We start from the raw sequence: 27,120 nt of genomic DNA, 5'->3' as shown, positions 1-27,120 counted from the left end.
ATAAAAATTAAAAAAAAAAAAAAAAAAAAAAAAAAAAAAAGAACATTCCTTGGAGGTTACATATCAGAATGTCCACAATATTCACCCCAGAATAACCAGACTGTCACTTTCTCCTCTGTATCATAATCAGAAAAGTTTGTTTTTCAAAAACATCAATTTTAAAGAGCAACAAAACCTCTCATCTGCCTATGTAATTCCTGGAGATTTAGAGCTCATCAATATGAGAGCACTTTGAATGACAGGGAGGGCTGTTAAGGCTCGGTCAGGGCCTCCCGCCAGGGTCTCCGGGAGCAGGGCAGGGTCCCCTGTCAGCCTGGGTGGGGCTCATGGGTCCACATTCCCAGGGCTTCTGCTCCTCCTTGAGCCAGAAGGGGGCGCTGCAGCTGGAAGTCAGCATTCCAACTAGGAAGGCTTGGGCTAGGGCAAAGGACTGGGATTTTTTAGTGAAAAGACCCCTTTTGCTGGCTGTGTAGTGTTGGACAAGTCTCGGGCCCTCTGCACCAGGCTCTGCTTCTCTGTTGAAAGCCCCTACATTTACTGTGAAGATGGGATGAGGTGATGGATGTGATGGAGCTTTATAAACTGCCGGGCAGTGTTCACACTCCCTTTAGCCTGAGTCCTTGGCTCACACCAGCGTTACAGGGATGCCTCCACGCCAGATGGGGCACAGGGAGCCGCACAGGCTGAGCACAATATCCCACAACAGGGGAGACTGCTTAAAACCGCTGCTGGTAGGCGTGGTGCACAACCCTCCATGACCGCGATGACATCTGTTTTTCTGCTGTGAGGTGAACCCGGAAAAACTTCAAGTCTGGTCACACTGATGAAGTTGGAGCCTGGAGAGGTCCTGCCAGCCCGTTTCCGCAGCCCTGTCCTCTTTCACCCTGTCTCCTCCTCCTCAGCCCATGGGCGGCCGCCTGCCCACCCTGAGGCCCCACAGCAGGCTCCCGGCTGGCAAAGGCAGGGTCCCAGCCTATCCCTTTTGCCTTGTTAAGAGACTATGGGTGTCTGGTCTCTGGCTAATAGTAGCTTTTATGCTTCTTGACATTTTATCCCTTGCCCTGAACACTAGCTACTTTAAGAAGGGATTTTTGTGCCTCTATCCAAAGGATTAGCTGTGGGGGACCTTCTATGTGAGGGGAGAGATGGCAGTCCTCTCCCCATCTGTGCTATAACCCAGCCCGGCAGTGAGAACGCTGGCTTTGCACATCCCACGCCACTTAAATGAAGTCCTCCCCCGCCCCATGGACTTCGCTGCTCTCCCTGCAGCGCTCCAGTGTGCACTGAAAGGTAAAGCTTTAAAAAATAAATGTAACGATGACGCCTCTACCACCATCCCCACCGCCACTCTATCCTGGCAGAATGTGAGCCAGAGAGACAGAAAGCTCAGAGAAAAGACCAGCTGAGTAGTTTAGGCGTGAGCCTTGCATTAGTCTGAGAGGTGATGCAGCAATCTGCAGAGCGGGGCCGCACAACGGCGCTTGGAGAAGACGGACAGCAGGCGGGGGGGCAGGCTCTGGGTCCATTTCAGGTCATCCTTGCACTGTCAGTGCCTAGCTCTGTGACTGGCACACAACAGTGGCTCAATCAATATTCGTCAATAAAGGAATGAATGAATGAACAGATGAATGAATGGATGGATGAAGGAATGAATGGATAGCTCAACTGTGCCATCTCGTGGAGACACCTGCCATTACCACATCCCTCTCATCCGGCCTGCCCCCAGGTAGGAATATCCCCCATCCAGCCCTGGAGACTGGAGGTCTTTAACAGAATCCCTAGCCAGCACCCATTCAGCCTCTGCTCCCATGGGGAGGCCAGCAGGGGGACAGGAAGCCAGCTTGCTGTCTGCCTTGTGTTCTAGCTTAACCTTGAGCCTGGCGTGAAGGGCCAAGTGGCTCCCTGGTCAAGAGGCTCCCACCCGGCCGCCCCTCCGGGTCCTCAGCTGGCCCAGCCTGCCTTCCCACCCGCCCTTACTTCTGCCAAGGCCTCAGCCTCCAGGGACTTGTGATCTCCCAGGCTGCTGTGCCTGGTGGAGCCGCATGTCGACCTCATCGAGTGCCCTTCCGAGAGAGCCTTCTTGTCAGGGTAGTTGATGCTGCCGGCACTCCCAAATGTCGCCATCCTCCGCTTCTCAGGGCTCTCGATCCTCCCCCGGGTGAGAGGGATTTTGTGGGGGCTGCTGGGGCAGGCGGCGGCCCGGGGTGGCGTGTCTATGCTGGGACCCAGGCCCCGGGGTGGGCTGTGGGTGTCACCCCCGCTTCGGCGCCTGGGGATGGCCGCTCCATCGGATCGTAATCGCACTCTGTAAAGGAGCCAGGGGGCAGGGGCATGGGGCAGAGGTCAACCCTGGCAGGTCTCAGAATGGGTCAGCTAACCCCCAGGCCACACACTACACACTAGTCTGGGGAGCAGGTATAGTAAAGCCTCATTCAGCCAAACTCAAGTGCACAATGAAAGCTCTGGCTGAGCGTGCAACTCAGTGGCAAGGGGCAGGTGTAATGTGCACACGAAGGAATCGGAAGCATTCTGCTTTCCAAACTGCAGACGGTGATGCCACTAATTACACAATGAATCTTGTCTATGTGTCAAGTCAAGGCCAGGAGAATTTCAACCTGGGAACGCTTTGGGGATGGTTAGTTGGGCTCATGATATGTTCTTAAGTGGTTCAGACATTTCCATGATTCTGAAGGGCTTCTTAATTGGTCTGAAGCATTGAGGCTTGACTGTACCAAAAAGTCACCAGCTCCCTGCAAGCACAGGAGGGGGTCCCTGGGAATTGAACACAGTCCAGTGTTCTCACCCACCCCCAATCTCTCCAGCAAAGGGCTATTTCTATGAGGCTTTTTCAGATCTTGGAAAATTAGTCATTCTGGAGTAAAAAAACTGCTTCAATCAATGTGCCTTTTATGCATTTGGCCACCTTTTACTCTTTAGGGAGGCTCTGGTAGAGTCAAAGAGGGACCAGAGTGTCTCTCAGGAGGGCTGGCTTTGTCACAGACTTTCCTGTGTCCTCTTTCAGACCCATTTTATTAATCTGGTAAATGGGCATAATATTCCTTGCCCATCTTCCAGGGAGGTCTGGCGGGTGTAAAAGCACTCTGGAGGTAAAAGGCTCCACCCGCAGGCAATTTTGCTACATCCTATGGAGGTCAACAGAGATTTGAAGGCACTGGTGGGTAGAGGGGAGGCTGGCAGTGGCAAGGGGGTAGGAAGGAGGGACAGAGTGTTGGAATGGGCCATGACTGAAGGACCCAGTTCAATGTGGTCAGCAGCACTTCAGACCCCAGAGCCACCAGCCAAGCTAAGCACCGCCTGTGGGTACCCCAACAGGACCAAAGCATAGGATTGGAGAGGAGGAAATATTGAGAAAGAGAAGAACCAGAATAAAGTAGGGGAGGGAGGGAAGAGGGAGAGGAAGAGAGAGGCAGGAGAAGATATGGCCCTCCTAGATAGAATTCAAGGAACCATGGCTTTGTCTTCTACCTACCCCAGACTTCCACTTTGCCCCCCAATTCCATTACCTATCACAGTGCCTGAGCCTTTTGCTGAAGTGAACAGAATACACTGAAAGGAGGCACAGAGACTTCTGCCAAAGTAAATTCATAAACATATGTTCCTGTTTCAACTATATTTCTGGTTCTATCTGCAAGTACCCATATGAGGGAGCTGATCCCATGACCTCTCCACCCAAAAAAAAAAAAAAGAAGAATATGACATTGTGAGAATCTGATTAAGGAAGCAGTGAGAAACTATCAGCCTCTCTATTCTTCACTTTTTCATATTTGATATTTTTTTAACGACCACATTCTTTGGACTAAACAGGCATGTAGAGAATGACAAGTGTAGTAGCTCTTTGCCTGGCAGAAAGGTCAGGTGACGCAGTGCAGCCCACACATGGAAGAGGGAAGAAATTGGCAAATGTGCTCCCACCAAATAAGTGGGTAGAGTCGAGTGTCAATTTCCTGCACCACATGGAGTGGGTGTGAGTTTTCTGTTTGTGTAGTGCACTTCAGGGGGAGTATGTGAACCTTAATAATTTAAATATAACAACTCAGGTCTTCAACAGAAAATAGGGAGGAGGTGCAAGAACTGGAGAGAGGTAGGAAAAATACTTGCCAATTTATAACTCTCTCTTCCTCCCCATTTATCACTACTATTTTATGTAAAGGGCATTGATTTGCTAATATATGTCTTGTCTCCTCCTTCTCCAAACCCCAACTCCAAGCTGGACCCTTGTAAGCCTGGCATTCTTGGGCCAGTTCCAGCCAGACCCCCCAGTGTGCCCAATAGCACATCCCAGAGGGAACAAAGGGCCACAACAGCCTCCTTTCTCCCCTCTGCCCTCTTGCCTCTCCCAAATCAGACAGAGATGGGTATGGCTCTAGTAGGAAAAAATGAATCCGCATTTCCTACCGGCCCATCACCCCCCCAAAGCCGTAATCCGAGATGTGCTCCGTGGGTGACTGGAGGTCGTTTTTGGAGGAGGCCTTGTCATCCAGCAGCGGCCCACTGCTGGCCTCGCTGTCGGCCTTCTGGCTCAGGCTGTCCGAGAAGGCATCATCCCTGGGGAGAAGGACAGATGTGAATCGGGAGTGCTTTGCTCCAGAGAACCCCGGATATGTAGGGCTCCTGGAGACCTGTGTGAAGGGGGGCATCCACACACACTTTATGGTTAACTTATGCCCATCCTCTGGATGAGCCACTTCCCACTCTAGGCCTTAGCATCACACACATGCCCATCGGCTTGCTCTCTCTTAACTTACTTTCTCTGGCAGGAGACCACCTGCCCTCTGCCCCAGACCTACCTTCTCTTCTCCCTTCCTCTAGATTTTTCTCTCCCAGGCTGCTGCAGGGAGACTAAATGCTGGAGGGAATGCTAGAATGATGGGCAGAGGAGCCCACAAGCTGAGCACTGAGAGCTGAGTCTCCATGTGGTGCCCTGAGAAGCCATTTAAGGCTAAGCAAGGGAGGAAGAAGAGTGCCTCCATCCCTCAGCTCTTGACCTAGGGCTTTGGATAACTGTGAGGTGGCTCCAGCTTGGTGGGGTACCCTGCTGGCCTCCTCCCAGCATACTGGGGACAGCAGAGGGCTGCCAAGGGTCCTCCACTGGCACTTCTCTTGTCTGCCTGGCTTTGGACTTTGCTGTGGTTTCACACCATTCCCTCTGTCATCAAGGCTTATGCCTCTGCCCCTTTCCTTGAGGTCCAGCGTAGTGGCTGCTTCCTCCATAAGTCAGTTCTACCAGAGACTGACTCAGAGGGAGTGTCTGTTGTACAAACCTTCAATGGCTTTTAAAGAAGAGAAGATGTAAACTTTCTGGGCCTCCCAGTATGGCAAGATACTTGGGATGTGGGCCTTTCTTTAAAAAAATAAAATAAAATAATAACAGTACCCTGGAAATAAGAGGATGGCTATTTCTGTGCATCCTCTGAGAGAGCCACTTGGGAGATAAAGAATGGTGGGCAGTAAAGGGGGCAGTACTGGTCACTGATTATAGGGAAGGCCTAAGAAGGTAGAGGAATATGGCAAGATCTACTGGATGCTGAGAATCAGGGCAGGTGATGAATGCCCTAGAGGCTGTCAGGTGGGTCAGGATGGTCAACCAAAGGCACCAAACACTGTCTCTGTATACTCTAAAGGATGAGCAATTTGCTTATTTGTTTAGTGGATCACCATTTAAGGGGAAGTGAGATATAACCATTCTTAAAAAAGACCAAGTGCGTCATTCCAGTGAGAGCAAATGGTTGGCATACAGCCCAGCACTCCCATTCCTGTGCCCATTCAAGACATCACTAATCAACCACGACATTCTTCAAAGAAGGTCTTGATTCCCACTCACATGTCCTGTACAACTATGTACTGATGAGGGATGAGTCCGTCCACGCCGTTGTGACGGCCCTCCCACCAGTCCTCTGAGGCGCGATGGTACAGTAGCAGCGAGGCTCCTTTCTTGAAGGACAGCTCACGCGGGGACCGCCCCACATAGTCAAACTTGGCGATGGCTTCGATCTGTTCCACTTCTAAAAGGAAAACATGGGAAAGAGCATCTGTGGAGTGAGCAGGAAGGCAGCCAGGAGGCTCGCTCAGATGGTTTGGCTTCCGTGGGGCAGCACAGACGGCAAGCTGGTGGGAAGAGCATGGGCTGGGGCTCAGGATACCAAGTTCTAGCTCAGACCCACTCCCCATGCTGTGGCCTTGGGCAGGACGTCTAACTACTGACACACCATATCCTTATTTTCCACTCCCCCTCTGGTTTTCCGCTTTCTAATAATTAAAATATTATCTTAAGAAATTCCTCTATCTTCTACCTCAAGACAACTGCCATTTCCATTTGTTCACAAATCCTTTCCTTTTTTGTCCACTTACGATACTTTTAGAGGTTCTTATCTTTTGGGTGGATGTGGACTCCCATCCATACAAAGATGCTGTACACAATTTTTAAGGGTTCCCAGAACTCTTCAAAGCTCATTATTATGGATTGAATTGTGTTCCCCTCCCCTCAAATCCATATGCTAATGCCCTGACCTCCAGTTTGATAGTATTTGGAGACCGGTATTTAGGAAGTAATTGAGATTAAATTGAGTAATTAGGGTAGGACCCTAATCTGACAGGACTGGTATCTCTCCATGAAGAAAAGAGATGCCAGCTGTCTGTCTGTCTCTCTCTCTCTCTCTCTGAATGTACACAGAGGAAAGGTCGTGTGAGGACATAGAGAGAAGACAGCTTTCTACAAGCTGAGAGGAGATGCTTTACCAGAAACCAGCCTTGACAGCACCTTTGTCTTGGGCTTCTTGCCTCCAGAGCTGTGAGGAAATAAATTTCTGTTGTTTCAGCCACCCAGTTCTGTTCTGGTAGCCTGAGCTGAATAACACATTCATGCATGGACTTAATTTGGGGGGAGAAAGAATTCCTTCCGGGACCACAGCTCAAGCTCATCTCTTTGCTCACACATATTGACCAATCAAACCTTTCTTCTTCACTGGTTAGTGGCAAGTCTTGACTGGATTAAGCAGTGAGGATCGGCTCTTGCCCCCGAGGCACTCCTACCACCCAGTTCCATCACCTCTTGTCTGTGTGACCTGAGGCAGGTTACATAACCTCTGTATACCTCAGTTGATATGGGAAGATTAAAAGATAATGCGTGTAAGAAGACCTACAGATGGCCAACAGATACATGAAAAGGTGCTCAACATCTCTAATCCTCAGGGAGATACAAATCAAAACCACAATGAGGTATCACCTTACACCTGTCAGAACAGCTCCTGTCAAAACCACTCCCCCCAAACCAAAAAACCAAAAAAACCCAACAAGAAATAACAAGATATAATGAGTATAGATATAGAGAAGAGGGAACCCTGGTACCCTGTTGGTGGGAATGTAAATTGGTACAGCCACTGTGGAACGCAGTATGGAGGTTGCTCAAAACGTTAAAAATAGAAATACCATATGATCCAGCAATTCCACTTCTGGGTATTTATTTATCCACAGAAAACAAAAACACCAACTTGAAAAAACAGATGGATACATGGATGAAGAAAATGCAGTATATAGATACACTGGAGTATTATTCAGCCATAAAAGAGAAGGAAAATCTTCTATTTGAAACAACATGGATGAACTCTGAGGGCATTATGCTAAGTGAGATAAACCAGAGAAAGACAAATACCATATGATCTTATTTATATGTAGAATCTAAAAGCAAAAACAAACCAAACTCTCAGAAACAGAGAACAGATTGGTGGTTCTGCCTCTGGTGGTACCAGAGGCAGTGGTAAGGAGTGGGCAAATTGGGTAAACCTTTATAACTTTTGTAACTTCCAGTTATAAAATAAAGTCCTGGGGATGTAATTTAGAGCATGATGACTATAGCTAATAATACTGCATTGCACTGAAAGTTTGCTAAGAGAGTAGATCTTAAAAGTTTTCATCACAAGAAAAGAAAAATTTGTAACTATGTATGGTGACTACATACAGTCTTCCACGTATGGATGGATGTTACCTAGACACACTGTGGTGATCATTTTGCAATACACGTATTGAATCGTTAAGTTGTCTACCTGAAACTAATATAATGTTATACGTCACTTATATCCTTTTTTAAAAGATTTTATCTATTTATTCATGAGAGACATAGAGAGAGAGGCAGAGACATAGGCAGAGGGAGAAGCAGGCTCCCTGTAGGGATCCTGATGTGGGACTCGATCCCAGGACCCAGGGATCACACCCTGAGCCGAAGGCAGACAGACACTCAACCACTGAGCTACCCAGTTGTGCCTGTCAATTATATCTTAATTTTAAAAGTAAGAAATATACTAGATTTTAATAGATTTTTAAAGGCCATGATGTATGAAAGTCCTCAGCATAGTACAGACACGTGAGGTGTTCAGTTGGTAGTAGCTCTTATGATGATGATTATAATTACTAGTGGCTTTACCCTATGGGGTAGGTCCAGACAAGAAATCTAAGCTACAGAGAGTTTATGTGGTTTTCCCAAAGCCCTACAGCTAGTGAAGTTTGGGAAAAGACTTTTTGGGGAACAGGGGAGCAATGCCTAGGATTTACTTAATCTGTGTTATAGCTGTACCCTAAGAGATGCTCACACTTGGTAGAAAACTGGCTGTATGTGAATATTAATGTATTTATACTTTAAAGCAAGCACAAAGATGTATAATGCTATAAAAATCATATATATTTATGTATATATTTACGTAGATAAAGTAACAAATATGTTGAATTCTAATAGAACAAAAGTGTAAAGAAATTGACCCCTGTCCTCTCTAGCCTGCAGATACCTTCCTTACGCTGACTCTCTATTGCTCCATTCCTCCTTATGGATCATCTCGTATCTGTCTATCCAGCCACCTACTTGCACCTATAGGAGTTAAGGCCAGAAAACCTGGCTTTGCTACTTTTTAGCTGTGTGACCTTGAAGAACTTATTTCTCCTTCCTAAGCCTCAGTGTCCTCTTCTGTAAAATGGGAAGGCTACTAATAGGATCCAGCTTATAAGGATGTTGAGAGGATTAAATCAGTTACTGTATATGAAGTGCTTGCAACAGTGCCTGGCATGTAGTTAGCTCTATATGAAAGTTGTTATCAGAGCTGATACACTTCTAAGGACTTTCTAATTATGGAAACACAAAGAGCAGAAGGAGGAACCCCCTTTGTTCATCTCCCCCATTAATCCCCACCACACCCCTGTGTACATTAGGGTTCCCCCCTCCTGTAAGCAGTAGCTCAAGAAGACCGTCCCGGTGCTCCTGTGAGATGCGGCAGCTTGCAGATGCACCTAGTCCTCAGTGCCTGGGAGAGCCTTCTACAGGGTGTGGGCCTCAGGCAGCGAGGCCAGCCTTCCCCAGCTGGCTCCCTGACAAATGTGTTTAAATGTTATTCTGACACGGTTGATGCAAGATGACAGCACAGCTACATGGGCCACATTAACTCAGATCATGATTCAGAGTTACCTTCTCAGGAAAATGGGGAGATCTCTGTCATCTCTGCTGCCTCTTTGGATCCTATACCAGCTGTTGGCTATAGCATTGCTTGAACACCTGTCTGCTGGCCTAGCTACAGAGACAAAAAGGTTGAAGGGTTTGCAAGACAGGAGCTGAACCCAGAGGACTGTGTGCTCTCAGGGTTTCACCCCAGGGTGTCCTTTGAGCCTGGTTCCCCTCACTGATGGAGAAGCTGACCTGAGCAGAGGTTTGCTCCTGCCAGGAGGAGCTGTCTGGGTGTCTAGTTCCTGCCTTCCACATCTCTAGAGCCTCCAGCAGTCACTGTGGATGGCCTGGAATTAGGAGTGGGGGGAACAAGGAGGAATGGGAAATGTAAGGGAGAGAAAAGAAGAAAAGAGGAGGAGGGAGCAGAACTGAGCTACAGGCCGAGAGAGGGCATGTATGTTTGCAGATGCAGTTATGTAAGCGTGTGTGGTAGAAAGAGTAATCATAGCCACTATTTATTAGGAAGTCTCTTATTTGGGTTTATCATACCTGAAGTAGAAAACGTGATTCTCCTCCTTATTACTCTCCCACGCACCCCTCCCCAAACTTACTTAATTCTCTCATCTTCCCCCATCTTGGGAAATAAAACCGTCTGCCCGCTTGCTCAGGCCAAAGTGTAGCTCTTGAACACCACATGTCTAAGCTATCAGCAAATTCTCTGAAGCATCCCCTGAATTGGACCTGTCTTGGCACCTCCAGTGCCACTGCCCTGGTCCAGACTGCCACTGTCCTTCTACCAGGCATCCCTGCTTTCATTTGTGCTTGGCAGAGCCATGTCTCCCCATGGCAGTCAGAGGAATCTTTTAAAATCATAATCGGATTATGAAACTCTTTTGTTGAAATCCCTCTGAAGGCTTCCTGCTATGCTTGCAGCCAATCCCAGATGTCTTCTCATGGCTGCTGAGGCCCCTTCGTGCTCTGGGCCTGGAGGCCTCTGCAGCTTCGCTCCCTACCTTTCTCCCTCACTCATTACCTCCCTCATGGCCTCATGAGCCTTCGTCATCTTCTTCTTCTTCTTTTTTTTTTTTTTAAGATTTTATTTATTTATTCATGAGAGACACAGAGGGAAGCAGAGACATTGGCAGAGAGAGAAGCAGGCTCCCCACAGGGAGCCTGATGCAGGACTTGATCCTAGGACCCCAGGATCATGACCTGAGCCAAAGGCAGATGCTCAACCACTGAGCCACCCAGACACCCCTCACAAGCCTTCTTAATGTTACTCCTCCAACACTGGATTCTGACATTTTTCAAACACCAAGTAAAGGTGAAAGTAAACGTGTATAGACCTGCCATCTAAATTCTACACTTAACATTTTAGTGTATTAGCTTTATCACGTATGTATCCATCTTCTATCTTATTTTTTAGTGAATTTTAAAGTAAGTTGCAGACATCGGTACACTTTACCTCTAAACACTATAACATAAATATTCATAGAGCCTTCTTGATGCTTTTAAAAATTCCAAGCCTTTTCTTGCTGTAGGACCTTTGCTCTTATTATCACCTCTCCCTGGGATACTGTTCTCCCAGATATTTGCATTCATTCACATTCAATAAATATTTATTGACCCTTGTGTGCCATTTCCTCATTTTATTCCAGGTCTGCACTCAAATGTCTTTGCTTTAGCAAGGTGAAAGGAGTTGGCTACCCTCAACTATAAAAATACTGTCAAATCACTCTACATTTTCCCTTGCTTTATTCGTCTTCACAGCACTTAGCACAACCTGAACTTGTGTGTGTCTGCACATGTAGTCTGAAAATTTGTTTATTGTTGATCTTTCCTACTAAAATGTGAGGCCCATTAGGACAGGGGTTTTTGTTTTATAACATGCTATTTTCCCACTTCTAGAACAGTCTCCAGGATGAGATGGCTCTCCATATCACTTGCATGAACAAATTAAGCTTTTATTATGCATTAAATGTTCTACTTACATTATCACGTTTAATTGTCACAATAATATGTGCAGTGTTATCCTCATTTTACAGAGGAGGAAACTGAGGCTGAGTTGAAATGATGTGTCATGCATGGATCAGAAGACTTAATAACACTGTTAAGATGGCAAGACTTTCAAACTGATCTACATGTTCACTGCAATCCCTATTGGAATGCCAGCTGACTTCGCTGTGGAAACTGACAAGCTGACTCTAAAATTTATATGGAATTGCAAAGAACCCATAGTACCCCCCCCCAAAAAAAAAACCCTTGAAGAAAGAAGAACAAAATTAGAGGACTCACACTTCCTGATTTCAAAACTTACTACAAAGCAACAGTAATCAAGATAGTGTGGTGCTGGCACAAGGACAGACATATACAGTTCAGGTGAATAGAACTGAAAGTCCAGAGATAACCCCCTACATCTATGGTCAACTGATTTTTTATGAGGGAGCCAAGATCACTCAATGAGGGAAGGAATTATCTTGCAACTAATGGTGATGGGACAACTGCATAGTCACACACAAAGAAAGAACAGAATTGAACCCTTACACCATAAACAAAAACTAACTCAAAAGGAATTACCTAAACATAGACCTAAAATTTAAAACTCTGGGAAAAAAACATGGGGTAAATATTCATGATTTTGGATTTGCTGAAGCTTTCTCAAATGTAACACCAAAAACATGAGCAACAAAAAGAAAAAATGGATGAATTGGTTATCATCAAAGTTAGAAAACTTCTGTGCTTCAAAGGACATCATCAAGAAAGTGAAAAAGCCCACAGAACATGTTTGCAAATCATATATCTGATAAGGAACTTATATCTAGAATATATAAAGAGTGCTTACAACTCAATAATAAAAAAAACCCCACAAATAGCCAGATTTTAAAATGGGCAAAGGATCTGAAGAGACATTTTTCCAAGGAAGATATGCAAATGATAAATAAGCATATGAAAAGATGCTCAGCATCATTAGTCATAAGAGAAATTCAAATTAAAGCCTCAGTGAGATACCACTTCACACACATTAGGATGGATAGAATCGAAAGGTCAAATGGTAACAAGTGTTGACAAAAATCACATACTGCTGGTGGTAATATGAAATGGAAAAGTCACTTTGGAAACCACTCTGGCACATTCCTTAAATGATTAAACACTGAGCTACTGTATGACCCAGCAGTCCTACTCCTAGGTATATAAGAAAAAATTAAAAAATAAAACAAAAATAAATATCTGTACAAAAGTTGTACACAAATGTTTATAAGAGCATTATTCATCACAGCCAAAAAAGTGGAAACAACCCAAATGTCCATCAACTGACAAAAATGTGACAATGGGATATTATTCAGCCATAAAAAGGCATAAATTCCAGATACCTGCAACAATAGGATGATCATGGAAAACATCATGCTGAGTGAAGGAAGCCAGATACAAAGGTCATATATTGCATGATTCCATTGAAATGTCCAAAACAGATAAATCCACAGAGACAGAAAGTAGATTAGTGGTTGCTTTGGGCTGGGAAGAAATGTGGAGGGGACAGGAAGATAAGGAATGACAGCTAAGGGCATGGAATTTCTTTGTGTGGTGATAAAAACTAACTGTGGTCATGGATGCACATATCTATGAATACATTAAAGCCACTGAGGGGTGCCTGGCTGTTCAGGCAGGAAGCCTGCAACTCTTGATCTCAAGGCCATGGGTTCGAGCCTCATGTTGGGTGTAGAGATTATTTAAAAATAAATAAATAAATAAATAAAATCTTAAAGCCTTCGGATTGTATATTCTAAAGGGATGAACTGCATAGTACGTGAATTATATCCCAATAGACTGGTTAAAATAAAAGAGGAAGGGAGAGGCCTTCTTAGGTTCTGGGTCTAAGCCACGTGGCCCGGGCCAGTTTTCTACCTCTGCACTAGGGGTTAGGAGCAGTAGCCAAGTAAGCAGTGAAGGGGCCATGCTGTTCTCACTTTTCCTTGTTCTTTATCTCTTACAGGAATGGTGGCCATGATTTAGGGAGAAGTGAGTGTTTGAGTGTGAACTGGTGGTTTATGCCAAGGGAATCTCGGCTACTACTTACAACATGGATAAATCTCTAAACATTGTGCTGAATGAAAGAAGCCGCAACCAACAGACACTATTCTGTACAATTCCATTTATATGAAGTTCTAGAACAGGCAATCTAGAATTCATCTGTGATGAAAAAAATAAATCAGGTCACTGGTTGCTTCTTGGGCTTTTGGAGTACAGAGGAACTGACTGGAAAAGTACAGGAAGGAACTTTCTAGGGTGTTGGACATGTTCTATAGGTTGGTCAGAGTTTGAGTTTACACAAGTTTTTTTGTTTATAAAAACTCAGGGAATGATAGACTTAAGACTTATACCTTTCAGTGTATGCAATTTTACTCCAACCAAAGAACCATAAACAATATTGACTCCTGTTGCATGTAATGTTGCATGTTGCTGTGTTTAGAGGGAGACCACACTGATGACAGCAATGTACTTCGAAATGTATTAAGATAGATTGATAGATGGATAGATACACAATATCACAAATATAACAAAATGTTAACAATTGTAGAAACTAGGTAGCTTTCTACAATTTGGTAGGTTTATACGTGTGCACTATACAATTTCCATCCACTTTTCTGCGTGCTTGACATTTTTTTTATTAAAGGAAATATCATGAACTGCACGTAAATAGAAATCTTATCCTGATTTCTAGTAGATACCTAGAACAATCTGATGAAAACTATGTACCTCTTCTCAAAGGCATCCATTCCAACGGAAATAAGATGTTGCTCACATCTTGTGAGCATGGACCTCCTAAAGCCTATTTGTGGACCACTGATATGGCCAAAGAGTTAATGACTTCATGGCTGTCCAGATGTAGATGAGGGGAAAGGAGTGAAAGGCAACTGGGAGAATTTTGGGAAAATACAGGGGGAGAATGGTGGTGTAATTATAATTGGAAACTGACACATTGTAACTATATGATCATGTTTCTGTTACTGATTTTAGTAGTTTCTTTATCAGGCAGCCTCGTTCCTCATTTAGCATCCAATTAATAAAGTTGCTATTGACAAGCTGCCTCAATGTTTTCACTTGGCTTAGTTCTGACAATCAAGGGTTCTTAGCCTAACCATAGCTTCTTTATAAATCTTGGAGACCAAAAAGCAAGGACAAATGGATTTTCCAGATGTCTACCCAGGATGTGCTAATAGACTCAAGACAGGGCAGCAGGCATCAGTTAGGTACAGAATATGTTGAGAACGGAAAGGCCCCAAAATAAGTTTTTCCTCCAGTTTGGTTGGTCGCTCATTGGGTGAACCATCTATCACAAAGACATGGGGTCGTGGTTTTCTGGGGGACTTGACCTTCAAAGTCTGCTGGGCTCCATTCATAAGGCTGTTTTCAAGAGAAACAGAAACACTGATGATCCCCCAAGTGAAATGTCTTAGAGGAAAGTAGATAGAGGTTTAGGCTGCCAATGAGCAGTAAGATCTATAAAAGTCCCTGGACTCAGTTTCTTGATCAGAATTAGGAGGGATTTATACTGGACGGAGTATATTGCTTCCTACCCTCCTGGTTGTCCCAGACACTGTGCTCAGCTCCTTCATGTAGGTTACCTCATTCTACCCTAGGCCACAATTCTCTTGGTGTTGTCATTTCCATTTTACAGATAAGGAAACTGAGGTATGAAGTTGTATTTAGGAAATGTAATTAATTTTCCTCCCAAGAATGCTCCTGATTCAGCAGCCACCACCAATACACAGGAAGCAATGAGAACCGTGAAGGAGCCTGAAACTGGCTCTCCTGAAGCTGGCTGTTGCCCTTCTGATCTTTCTGTCTTTGTCATTTTCAGAAACCAGCAACCTGACAAAGAACAACTGAGAAGAAGGGACCGTCCTGGAAGCAGACAAGAAGCTCTGACTTAGCCTGTTGCGGGGATATTGTATGCCTCTACTCTGAGAGGAGGGAGGCAGCATTTTGTGAGGGCTTCTCCTTGTTTCAGGGTGAAGCCTGCCGGGGGTGCCCTGTGGCTGCTTCTTCGTGCACCCAGCAAGATCTGTTCTGTCTGTCCCTCCTCCTGAGTCCTGGTGCCCACAGCAGTCTTCCACCTCCCAGGCTATGTGTGGGATGATGGGCAGCGACCTCAGCCCCCAGGAAGGTGGGCTGCGAGGGTCCTCAGTGGGCGCCTGACCCAGCCTCCTGCAAACACATTTGCCTCCCCCAGTAGTAGTACTAACAGATATTAATGCTGAAAAATCAGTCTGTCTTATTGGACAGGAGTTGTTGTCCCCCCAATAGGAGAAGAGAGACTGAGAACAAGATCTAGAGCAAGAGGGAGCTCCACACACATACACACACACAGAGAAATCAAGCAAACAACAGATAGAACAAGAAGGGAAAAGGAGAAAAGCTGGACATGGTAGGGCAAGGGACAGAAGAGAAGGCAAGAGAAAACCAAATCGATGGGGATCCCTGGGTGGCTCAGCGGTTTAGCGCCTGCCTTCTGCCCAGGGCATGATCCTGGAGACTCGGGATCAAGTCCCACGTCAGGCTCCCTGCATGGAGCCTGCTTCTCCCTCTGCCTGTGTCTCTGCCTCTCCTCCCTCTCTCTGTGTGTCTCTCATGAATAAATAAATAAAATCTTAAAAAAAAAAAAAAGGAAAGGAAAGGAAACCAGATCGCCACAAACAAGCAGAACATGACAGGCTTCACATCTCCAAACAAAGGCTCTGCAGGACGTCTTCCTCAGCTCAGGACGAGCTGAGCCTCTGAGGATTCTGCAGAATTGAACATTACCACTAGATATGCCCTTCCCAACCTGGGACTCAGGCCAGACCCATGGGTTCCCTCTTGGGCCACAGCGATTGGTTCTCAGCAGGGTGTGTGAGTCAAGGCAGTCCAGTGAGACTCTACCCCAGGAGCTTTCTTAAAACCATGATGAAAAGGACTTTGGGCAAAAGGACAACAAAAGCCTGGAACTGCCAAAGCCACCACACAGGGATATCCTACCTGAGTATGAAGCCAAAACAGAGGGAAGCAGAACAGGAAGATGGAGACAAATTCCTAATAAGATCAACTAGGCTCCTGGATTCAGCCATGCCTGAAGCTATGCCTGCCCTGGGATTTTTCAGGTATATGATCTGAGGCCTTTAATGCTTAAGTCCGTTTGAGTATCTGTCATTAGCAAGTACAAACCCACCAATTGGTGGAACCATCTCTTTCACCAGCTCCCAGAAATCATACCTGAGTACTACATACCAAGTCTCCTGACAAAAATGGTGGTCAACAGGGCCTGGACTCTCCCAGAGGGAAACACAGAAGCCCATAAAATAACTGCTAAATAATGAAAATTGTCCAAAGTAAAACTATCACAGGAAGAAAGGAGGGTTATATGTGGTCTCCACAGGACTGCGGTATAACTATTCATGGGTCCCAAGCACTTTTGTTTGCATGGGACTCTGTCCACTAAAAAAAAAGTTAATTTTTTTTTTTATACTTTAACTGGCATAAAGAAGAGTATAATGCAGGCTGGATCATACTTCTTCTTCCTCACTATTTTAAAAGAAACTAAAACATTTTCATGAGTTCTTAGAAGGACCAAGGACCCTGGGCACCGTGCCTATTCCATCTAATGGATTCACTGGCTCTGGGCCCATATTATTCAGATTGCTTGTCTACATGGTCCAGGTTTCCTAGAGATGAACCCAACTCTCTTCTTGTCTAGAAAGGGAGGAAGGGTCCCTATGAGTCTCTCAAAGCCCAGTCCCCCTTTCCCTCTTTCCCACCAGCACTTCACTGAATCCTCACTGCCTGGCTTCATCTTTGGGGCACTCAAACACAGGGGACACTTTCTGTGCATCATGGAGAGCTGCTCCTAATGTTTTGGGTAACGAGACTGGGAGCTCCTCAATGGCCCATGTGTCTTTCATCAAAGTGCTCCAAGTCTTAGCACAGGCTGGATGCAGAACAGGGGAAGAACAGGGAGCAAAGTGTGCTTCCTACTTAGCAAACTCTTGTCACTTAGGATTTGCACTCAGGCCAGGCAGGACATGGAAAGGGAAGAGACAGGCAGGTAGGAGTGTGGTGAATGGCACCACACAGTCTCCAAGGTCTTTCTGGGCCCTCATCTATTCTGAAGGGCAATGTGCCGACTTGTAAAGCTAGAGGGGGCTGGGGGGTTTTGTGGACCAGACCAGAGGTTGTATAGGCATGAGTCAGCGTGAGAGGCCCCAGAACCCCCCTCACTCACCTTCATCACTGGTGTGAGGCTCTGTACCATTGTCGTGGTCAACTTCATCAATAGTCCCTGGCTCACTATGTGGACTGTCACTGCAAGGAAACACGGGAAGGACACTTGTTGGGCTTTGCACCCTCACACTGTCCTCAGCTTCTCTTAAGTGCCAGCCCAGCCCACCTCTGTGCTTGACCCGGATCAGGCCCAGGCCTGCACTGTCCTGCCTTATCCATCTGACCACCCATGGACCCTCCTAATAGAAAACCGCTATCCTGAATAACCTTCCCCAGCCCTGAAATCCACTGTGCTGCCAATTCCTACGAGTTCCATAAGACCCAGAGGGCAGTGTAAAACCCTGGCATTTATCCTTAGAAGGACCACAGGCCAAAACAGGAAGGAATTTTGGAAGTACTGTGAGTCATTCGTCTAACCTGGTTCCATGTCTTACACAGGATGTGACACGCCCAGCAAGGTGGGAGTGAAGCTCACAAGGAGCAGGGTTCTCAGGGCTGCCTCATGATGCTGTGTGCAAAAGCCCGGGCCAGTCCAGGTGGTACCAGCAGAAGGCATGGAAGGAAGTAGAGTGAATCCAGGCCTGTCAAATTTGTTACTAATACACTGAGATAAGTTCACCAGCCACTAACCCTTCTCTACATTATAAGCTTCTTGAGGCTTCTAGTCAGTTTTCTAACTGAGCCATTGATGGAGTCCTAATATATACCAGGCACTTTGCTAGGTAGGAGGGATGTGCTGATGGGTAAGTGGGTACAGACTCTGCCCTCATGGGCCAGGAAATAAAACTGCTGCAAGTTGAAATGTGTTATATAGGAGCAAATGAGCAGAGACAAGAACAGCAGAGGGGACCTGCTCAGGGAAGGCTTCTTGGAGGAGGTACCGTTTGCAATGGCATTTGAGAAAATATGAATTTCATTATGAAAAATTTTCCATTGCCTCCTGGATAAGGTCCAGACTCTGTACAATGGCTTAAGACCTTTCATAACATAGCTCCTGCTGGCCTGCGTAGTCTCCTCCCTCACCATTCCCTTGGCGAATACAACCCTCTAGCCACACAGAACCACTTTCCATTTTACTGGATGTTCCAAGTCCAGAACATTCTTTGCCCACTCCTCTTCTGGCTGACTCCTGTTCATCCTACAGGCCTCAGGTAAGTCATCATTTCCTCCAGGAAGCCCTTTCTGACTTCACTACATTGGCTCAGGGAGCTCCCCTTCTGAAACTGCCTATTCCCTTCTCCAACAGAGCTCCCTGCATCAGAGATTAATCTTGTTTGGGTTACATTCCCGCCCTGCTGCCCAGGGCCTGGCCTAGGACAGACACTCAGCAACCATCTGTCCATCTGTTGAATGAATGAATGTTGTCCACTACGGTAAGACCCTCAGCCAAAGCCCCCATTTTGGCTTCAAAAATACCTCCAATGTAATGAATAGCTTTCCTTTCTCATGGGACATAAACGGGCTTAAGACAAGTGTGGTTATTATATATTGTTCTTTGGTAAGTACAACTGCTCTTGAGGACCCTTCCTAGAACACTAATTATATATATTGCAGCCAGGAAAGAGAACTGGTGATGCAAACGCTGCGTGAAAAGCTTCTCTTTGTCCAGAGAGTATACTTGCTGGCTGCGTAATGTTTCTGTTACAGAACAGGAGCAGACTTGCTCCTGGTGCCACAAACAAGGTTACAGAGCTGTGATGACAAGACAGCAGGGTGTGACATTTCTATGGCGGATGGGGTGGAAAACAGAGGGGATGGAATGTCTCCCTTCTTTGAAGCAATTCAGGAGTCCAGGAACGCTTTGATAATCAAAAGATGAAATCCCCTATAGGCACCTAGCTGAAAGCAGTATGGGGAATACCTAAACACACGGCCCTGTGTTGTCCTGGATTGGGAATAAAGAATGAACAGGAACTCTTCGGCTGGTCTTTGTCAGTTGTCAGAAATGTTTTCTGAATTCACATTTGAAACAATTTCCTACCTTTACTACATTTTAAGGTCTTAGTCTGGGGAAAGCAGTCAGCCCTTAGATTAGGTTCTAAAATTTTTCTTTCAAGACCAGGTACACAAATGTGCCGAACTACCAATTGCTGACCTGGCGTGAAGCTCTCAAAGAACATGAACTCACTTTGTCAGGCTTGAGGTGGTGATTATTATCCACTCCCCTGCTGCCTGAGATAGGTTTGTGACTCACCTGGCTAATGACAGCTTGACATCTCCTAATCAGTGTGATTTGTTGACCAGACCTGAGCCTCAGCAAGGGAGGCTTGGATTTGTGTTGGGACACTTGGGAAGAAGCAGCCCTTTTTCTACTGGGGCTGCTGAGAGAATGTACTCTAAATCTGGAGTTACCAGATGCCTTCCTGAAGCCAGCAAGGGAGAGACTGCTTGAGACTGAAGCCAAAACAGAAGAAAGCAGAGCCAAGGGCTAGGGATTGCAGGACCAAGTCCTGATGATAATATTTGAACTCCTGGATCCAGCTATACCTGAAGCCATGATCCTAGACTTTTGAGTTATGTAAAGTAAAACAATAACTTCCCACTTAGCTCAACCAGTTTGAATTGTATTTCTGTCCCTTATAAACCAAAAGAGAGTCTTGGCTGATGCAACTATCTCTCCTATAAGGCTGCGGCAAAGCTCAAATGAGAAAATGCATATGGGAATACAGACTATAAAGCAGTAAGAAAATCGGAGGGTTTCTTACTGCTCCTGTTCAACAGCAACAACAACAGTGATTATGATAATAATAATATTAAGAAGAATGGAATCTTACCAATATTCTTCCCCTCCAGCCATGCATTTTTCATACACAGGTCCCTCTAGCTCCCGGGGGCTGGGGAAGATGGCTTCATGATGGATGATGATGGTTTTGATGACTTCGTTGACGTGTGCCTGGCAGGACACAGGGTCCTGCCCATCAGGGATGTGCATGAGGGTGGGCCCGAAGCAGATGGCCAGGTTGTAGGGATCCATCATGTTCTCGTCGCTATACTGCGAGAGGCTACAAGAAAGGAGGTACTCACAAGTCACCTGGAAGAGGTGAATCTTCCCCCCTGTGAGTTCTTTCGTTTGAGGGCTCTACGCAACTCCCGGAGGGCTCCATGTTCTGTTTTAGGAACAGCTGCATCTGCAAAAGCCTCAGGACTCCCCCTCCCAAAGGAGGCCAGCGCTGAGGCAAAGGGGGCCCCCCACCCAGCCAACTTGGCCCAGCAACTCACTGGTTGAGGAAAGCAAAGAGGTATCTCATGACCACGATGACCACCCGGGGAAGGGTGATGAGGATTTGCTGGATCTGGTGTACCCTCTCAGCTGGGTTCTCCAGTTCTGTAATACAAAGGGGCTTCTCAGGGCGTCTTTCATCCTCAGAGAGCCAGGTAGACAACATCTGCTCCTAGATCAGTCCATATGGTTCAGGGGCAGCCAGTTCTCTCAGTTCTGGGGATTGATCTGTGACCCTGGGCTGGCCACTCAGAGCAAGCATGTGAGTCAACACATTCTCTTTGATGGATGAAGCCAGTATAAGTCGAGTTTCTGTCACCTGAGGCCTATGAGTCCTGATGAATAGAGGCATGGACCATGCTTTGTTAACCTCTTTATGAGCACCAGCTACGCCACAGGCACAGCACATAGTAGGTGGGAAACCAGTGTTGAATAAATAACCAACTCTAAGAGCTATATATTGGCCAACGAGCTTGGCATCTTCAGGTCAGTCCTCGACAGAGAGACACTGGTATTTTTGTCAGTCAGGCGAGGGGTGGGAGAGCAAATGGGCTTGGTGAGGAGAAGCGCTTTGTGGGCTTTGCCTTGTGGGGCGGGAAAGCTGGCGCAAAGGCTCAGCTGCCGGAGTTCTCATGTGTGTCTTCAGGGCTGGTACACACGCCTATGTCAGTTTCTTTCGCAGAAAACATGTTTTTCTCACACAGCCCCTCCCTCCAGCCTCCACATTCTTTTTTTTTTTTCTAAAGATTTTATTTATTTATGAGAGACACAGAGAGGGAGAGAGAGGCAGAGACACAGGCAGAGGGAGAAGCAGGCTCCATGCAGGGAGCCTGACGTGGGACTCGATCCCGGGACTCCAGGATCATGCCCTTGGCCGAAGGCAGGCGCTAAACCGCTGGGCCACCCGGGCTGCCCCAGCCTCCACATTCTGTCAGCATGTTCCTCCTAAAACACGATTTCTCCTCTGTGTCCCAGGCCTTTCACAGCAGGGCTTCAACCAACCTAGCCTGCCTCACCTCAGCTGCTGCCCCTCACTCCCCAAGTATCTGAAGATGATATAGAGCCATGCTTCTCCAATGGAGTGGTAGTGATCCTCTGGGCATTAACAAAACCACTGGGCACTCTTTGGGGGTTGTCACAGTGACTAGAGGGTACCCTTGTCATTTGGGATCCAGGGGTCAAGGTGCCAAGTGTCCTGAATGCATGGGACCCACAATAAGGCTTGCTCTACCCTAAATGCCAATAGCACCCCACCAAGGAACTCTGTGCCAGGCTGCCTTATCCACCATCTCCCTCCCACAGCAGGCCTTCCTGCCCCCGGGCCTTTGCACACACTGGTGATTTCTCTACTCTGCCCAGCACACTCTAGCCTATCTTCAAGTCTGGCACTGAGGCACCTTGCCCAAGCCTCCCCACAGAGCTAAAGGTTTTTAGACCTGTCTTGATTCTGTCACCCTTTCTACAGGCTGCTCCGTGTCCTCAGCTTTAGTCATTAGCACCCTAGTACCACCTCCACTTAAATACATTTTTTTCTTAAATATATTTATTCACAAAGGAAGTTTTACCTCACTCCGTAAATGAGAAAGCAGGATCACTTACTATAATTAGGAGCTGACATAAAAATAGATATAATGAAAGCAAAACAATGTTACTAAATTATAGGTAGGCGATATTCTATATAAAAGTTTCTGAGACTGAGACCCCAATTTCTCTGTTTAGAAGGGAAACTGACCTCTGAAATTTTCTCCCTCATGTAATCACAGGGTTTGAGAGGGAACTGAGAAGGGATTTATTTTTTTTTTCCCCAAGTGTGATCCAAGGTATGCAATGTTATGAGCTTATACCAGAGGTCAACAATCCAGGTCCACTCAGGGCTCTGCTCAGGAACTAGACTAATGGAGCATCTGGAAACATTGGCTGAGCCTGTGACATGGGCTCAGATAGGGTTGGGCCTTTGTGGCCTGGAATTTCTGGGGGTGCTTTGGAGCTTGAAGTGGATCTGGAGAGATGAGCAGGAAGTAGTGTGGAGGGCAGCAGGGTAGAGAAAGGGTCTGTTATACAAGGCAGGCAAGAGGCTTGAAGCCTCCCACCCACTGGAGCACTTTCCAGGCTGCAAATCCCTCTCAGATCATTGTGAGAAGCATCCCTAGTAATACTGGGTGTGTGGCAGTTTTCTGTAAATCAGTTTACTCTAAAATACTAAGATTCTCATATTGTAACATTAAGAGTTTATTTCTAAAAATTTCTCAAATGTTGCCTTGGATTTGGGTATCTTACAGTCAAGGTGCCTTTACTTCAGCCCCCTACACTGGGCTCCTGCCTTCATCCACAGAAATACCTGTCAAGGAGAACTCCGATGGCTCATGACATTAGAAGATGCCCACAGTCAACTAATTTTCACCATTTTACTTGTCTATCATGTTGTTGACCTGACTCCCAACCCCTCTATGGCTCCCTATTACCTAAGGAGAAAAGTTCCAAATCCTTGCACTTCTCCCCTCTTGCTCTGTTACCCTTTCAGCCTCTTGCACCATGCACTGTCTGGGACACCCTCCTACTGGTCCCATTAGTCCTCAAATTCTTCCCAGGATGCTCTGTGTCCACTCTTGGAAGGCTCTGCTCATATCACTCTCTCAGCTGCGATCTGCAAAGCCAAGTTTCTGTCTGCCTCTTCTCTTCTGAGCTCATTCCATACCCAGGGCTGTACATGCCATTGTCCAATATAAACCATCTTGTTATCTCTACAACTAGGTTTTAAATTCTATGAGAACAAGGGTCATACCGCTTCTTTCATACCATCCCTCCCATGTGCCTAACACAGTGATGAGTCCACAGTACAGCTTCAATAAAGGTATGTCACACAACTCATCATTCTACCAGTCCACCTAAGGAATACTTACTAATAGTAGATATCAAATCTTGAAACCTTTCCTTAGGAAAGAGTGGGTTTTCCAGTCCTCGGAAATACAGTTTTAAAACACCAGCGACTGAATTGATATCTCGCTCATTTTGATCATCCACAAGGGGGTCTTCGCCTGAGAGGAAACAGGAGATGATATTTCAGCTTGGTAAGGAGGCAGGAAAATGTGCAATTATCAGGAAGGATGGCCTGGTCCAGGCTGAACCAGAGAAGCAGCAGATGGGACAACCTCCTTTTTTTTTTTTTTTAAGATTTTATTTATTTATTCATGAGACACACACACACAGAGAGAGAGAGAGAGAGAGAGAGAGAGAGAGACAGAGACCCAGGCAGAGGGAGAAGCAGGCTCCATGCAGGGAGCCCGATGTGGGACTTGATCCTGGGTCCCCAGGATCATGCCCTAGGCTGAAGGTAGCACCAAACCGCTAAACCACCAGGGCTGCCCCGGGGCAGCCTCCTTGATAGAACAAGTTTAGAGTTCTCCCTGTAACTAATTTTAAAAATGTTCAAATCAATGGAAATATTGTGAAAATAAAATACTGAACATCCATCACCCTTCACTCATGCTCATTAACTTACACTCATCTTGCCGTATTTGCCTTCTCTCTTTACTCATATTTATTATTGCTCAATGATTTGAGAGTACTTTTTAGACACCACGACATATCACTAAGTACTTCGACACATTTCTCGTACGCATATTCTCCTACATAGCTACAGAACATCTTTACACTAAGAAAATTAACAATAGTTCCAAAACACCATCTCATATACAGCCTACATTCAAACATTCCCAATTGTCCTGTCTTTCAGAGAATTTTTTCAAAGGCTAAGCTCTAGTCAACAGGCACAAAATTCATTTGGTTGTTATGTATCCTTAGTCTTTTGAGGACCCAACATTTTTTTATTGTTAGTTTTTTTTATAATGTCTCTTCTGAGAAGTCTAGGCCAGTTGTCTTATGGGATGCTTCCCATTATGGATTTTTTTATTTCCTCATGATTAGATTTTTTTTAAAGATTTTATTCATTTATTTGACAGAGAGAGAGCACAAGCAGCAGGAGCAGCAGTCAGAGGGAGAAGCAGGCTCCACGCTGAGCAAGGAGCCCAATGTGACGCTCCATCCCAGGACTCTGGCTAGATCAAGACCTGAGCTGAAGGCAGATGCTTAACTGACTGAGCCACCGAGGCACCCCTCTCATGATTAGATTTAAGTTAAACATTTTTGGCAAGAATAGTGCACGGGTGATGTTATGAACACCTTATTGTATCCAAAGACACATAATGTCAGCCTGTCTTGAGGCTGGTGATGCTAAGTTTGATCAATGGATTAAGGGGGTGAACTCCAGATCTCTGCATTATAAAGGTTTATTTTCTCCTTTGTAATAATAAGTGTAAAAAATATTTTTGAAAAGAACCAAATGATCTAAGTGCATGCCATCATACTCAACATGTTTCACCCAATGCTTTTAACATCCAATGATGATCTTAACCTAAATCAATTATTATCCTGGGTTGCAAAATGATATTTTTCTAGCTCTTTCATTCTACATTTAGTAGCTGGCATTCTTCCGTAAAGAGGAGGTTTCTGCATGCCCTCTTAACTTTTTCTATTATTATCATTGTTGTTGTTATTTATCATCTTTATGGAATTGCTTTTGTAGTTTTTACTTTAGTGTGTCATAATCCATCACCATCACTATTCTTTGGGATACTCAGATTATCCCTAATTTTTCCAGGGACAAATGTCCTTTATATGTGACTTCCACTGAGCACTTCCTTGCTTTCTGGCACAAAAGATGTTCATGGGGATCCCTGGGTGGCGCAGCGGTTTGGCGCCTGCCTTTGGCTCAGGGCGCGATCCTGGAGACCCGGGATCGAATCCCACGTCGGGCTCCCGGTGCATGGAGCCTACTTCTCCCTCTGCCTATGTCTCTGCCTCTCTCTCTCTCTCTGTGTGTGTGACTATCGTAAATAAATAAAAATTAAAAAAAATTTATAAAAAAAAAGATGTTCATGGATCACCTTGTACTTTCCTTGACCCAGATCTGAAATCAAACATTTCTCCAAGAAGCTCTGTTTGCTTTTTGTAGACAATGGTATTTAGAAAGCAAGATCTAAGTTCTAGATGCGCTCAGTGGTATAAAAGTGCTATGAAGAGTTTGTTGGAACACCTGGGTGGCTCAGTGGTTGAGCGTCTGTCTTTGGCTCAGGGCGTGATCCTGGGGTCCCGAGATCGAGTCCCACATTGGGCTCTCCACAGGGAGCCTGCTTCTCCCTCTGCCTGTGTCTCTGCCTCTGTCTCTCTGTGTCTCTTATCAATATATAAATAAAATCTTTAGAAAAAAGCTTCTAAGACTTTAGTGGATAGGAGAATACATATTTTTTTTCATGAGTTCACAGTTATTTCCAATTCATATTTAAGATTCAAGATTTTCTTTACCTTCATTTATTTTATATTGGTATTTCACTTTTCTTAGTGAAAATCTTGGTTCTGAATTCCATTAATAATGTATTTCTGTGGGAATCCCTGGGTGGCTCAGCGGTTTGGCGCCTGCCTTTGGCCCAGGGCGTGATCCTGGAGTCCCGGGATCGAGTCCCACATCAGGCTCCTGGCGTGGAGCCTGCTTCTCCCTCCTCCTGTGTCTCTGCCTCTCTCTCTCTGTGTCTATCATAAATAAGTCTTTAAAAAAAATAATGCATTTCTGTATCTGCCTTATCCTATAATATATATAAACATAGTTTTAAAATTTTAATAATAATATCACCACTAACAATAAACCTAATACATAAAATTTAAGGTTTCTTTGCAGGGCTTTTGTTTTTGTTTTGTGGGGATAGGGGGGTTAGTCCTCAGAATGTATCCCACTAAAGATGTATGGTCAAAAGATAGAAAGTACATTAGTGGTTGCCTAAGGTGGGGGCCTGGGGTATAGGGAGTAACTACAAATGGATACAAGGTTTCTTTTGGGGGATGATGAAAAATTTCTGAAATTGGATTATGGTGATGATTGGACAATTCTGTAAATATACTATAAACAGCTGAATTGTACACTTTAAAAATGGGTGAGCTTTATGGTATCTACCTCAATAAAGCTGTTAAAAATGTATGACCAGAGGCACCTGGGTGGCTCAGTAGATTAAGTGTCTGCCTTCAGCTCAGGTCATGATCCCACATTGGGCTCCCTGCTCTGCGGGGAGTCTGCTCCTTCTCTGCCCCCTGTTCATGCTCTCTTCTGCTATTTTTCTCTCTCTCAAATAAATAAAGTCTTTTAAAAAGTATG

General features: G+C 45.5%; 1 protein-coding gene across 2 annotated transcripts in view; it reads right to left on the bottom strand.

Moving 5' to 3' along the window:
* Positions 1-27,120, bottom strand: part of SRGAP3 (SLIT-ROBO Rho GTPase activating protein 3) — a 249,479-nt gene that overhangs the window by 2,386 nt on the left and 219,973 nt on the right. Inside the window, exons 15-21 of one of the 2 annotated variants that reach the window (XM_055344234.1) lie at positions 23,819-23,953; positions 20,918-21,023; positions 20,473-20,700; positions 17,700-17,779; positions 5,843-6,023; positions 4,417-4,566; positions 1,978-2,305 (exon numbers count right to left, since the gene is read on the bottom strand). In XM_055344234.1, the coding sequence (XP_055200209.1) occupies positions 1,978-2,305; positions 4,417-4,566; positions 5,843-6,023; positions 17,700-17,779; positions 20,473-20,700; positions 20,918-21,023; positions 23,819-23,953 (1,208 nt within the window). The remainder of the gene's footprint in view (positions 1-1,977; positions 2,306-4,416; positions 4,567-5,842; positions 6,024-17,699; positions 17,780-20,472; positions 20,701-20,917; positions 21,024-23,818; positions 23,954-27,120) is intronic. The other variant, XM_055344236.1, reaches the window with a different exon arrangement.

The sequence above is a fragment of the Nyctereutes procyonoides genome, unplaced genomic scaffold (assembly GCF_905146905.1).
Source record: "Nyctereutes procyonoides isolate TBG_1078 unplaced genomic scaffold, NYPRO_anot_genome, whole genome shotgun sequence".
NCBI classification, from domain to species: domain Eukaryota; kingdom Metazoa; phylum Chordata; class Mammalia; order Carnivora; family Canidae; genus Nyctereutes; species Nyctereutes procyonoides.
Note: the sequence above shows the minus strand (reverse complement) of the source record. Positions and strands in the feature narration are given on the sequence as shown.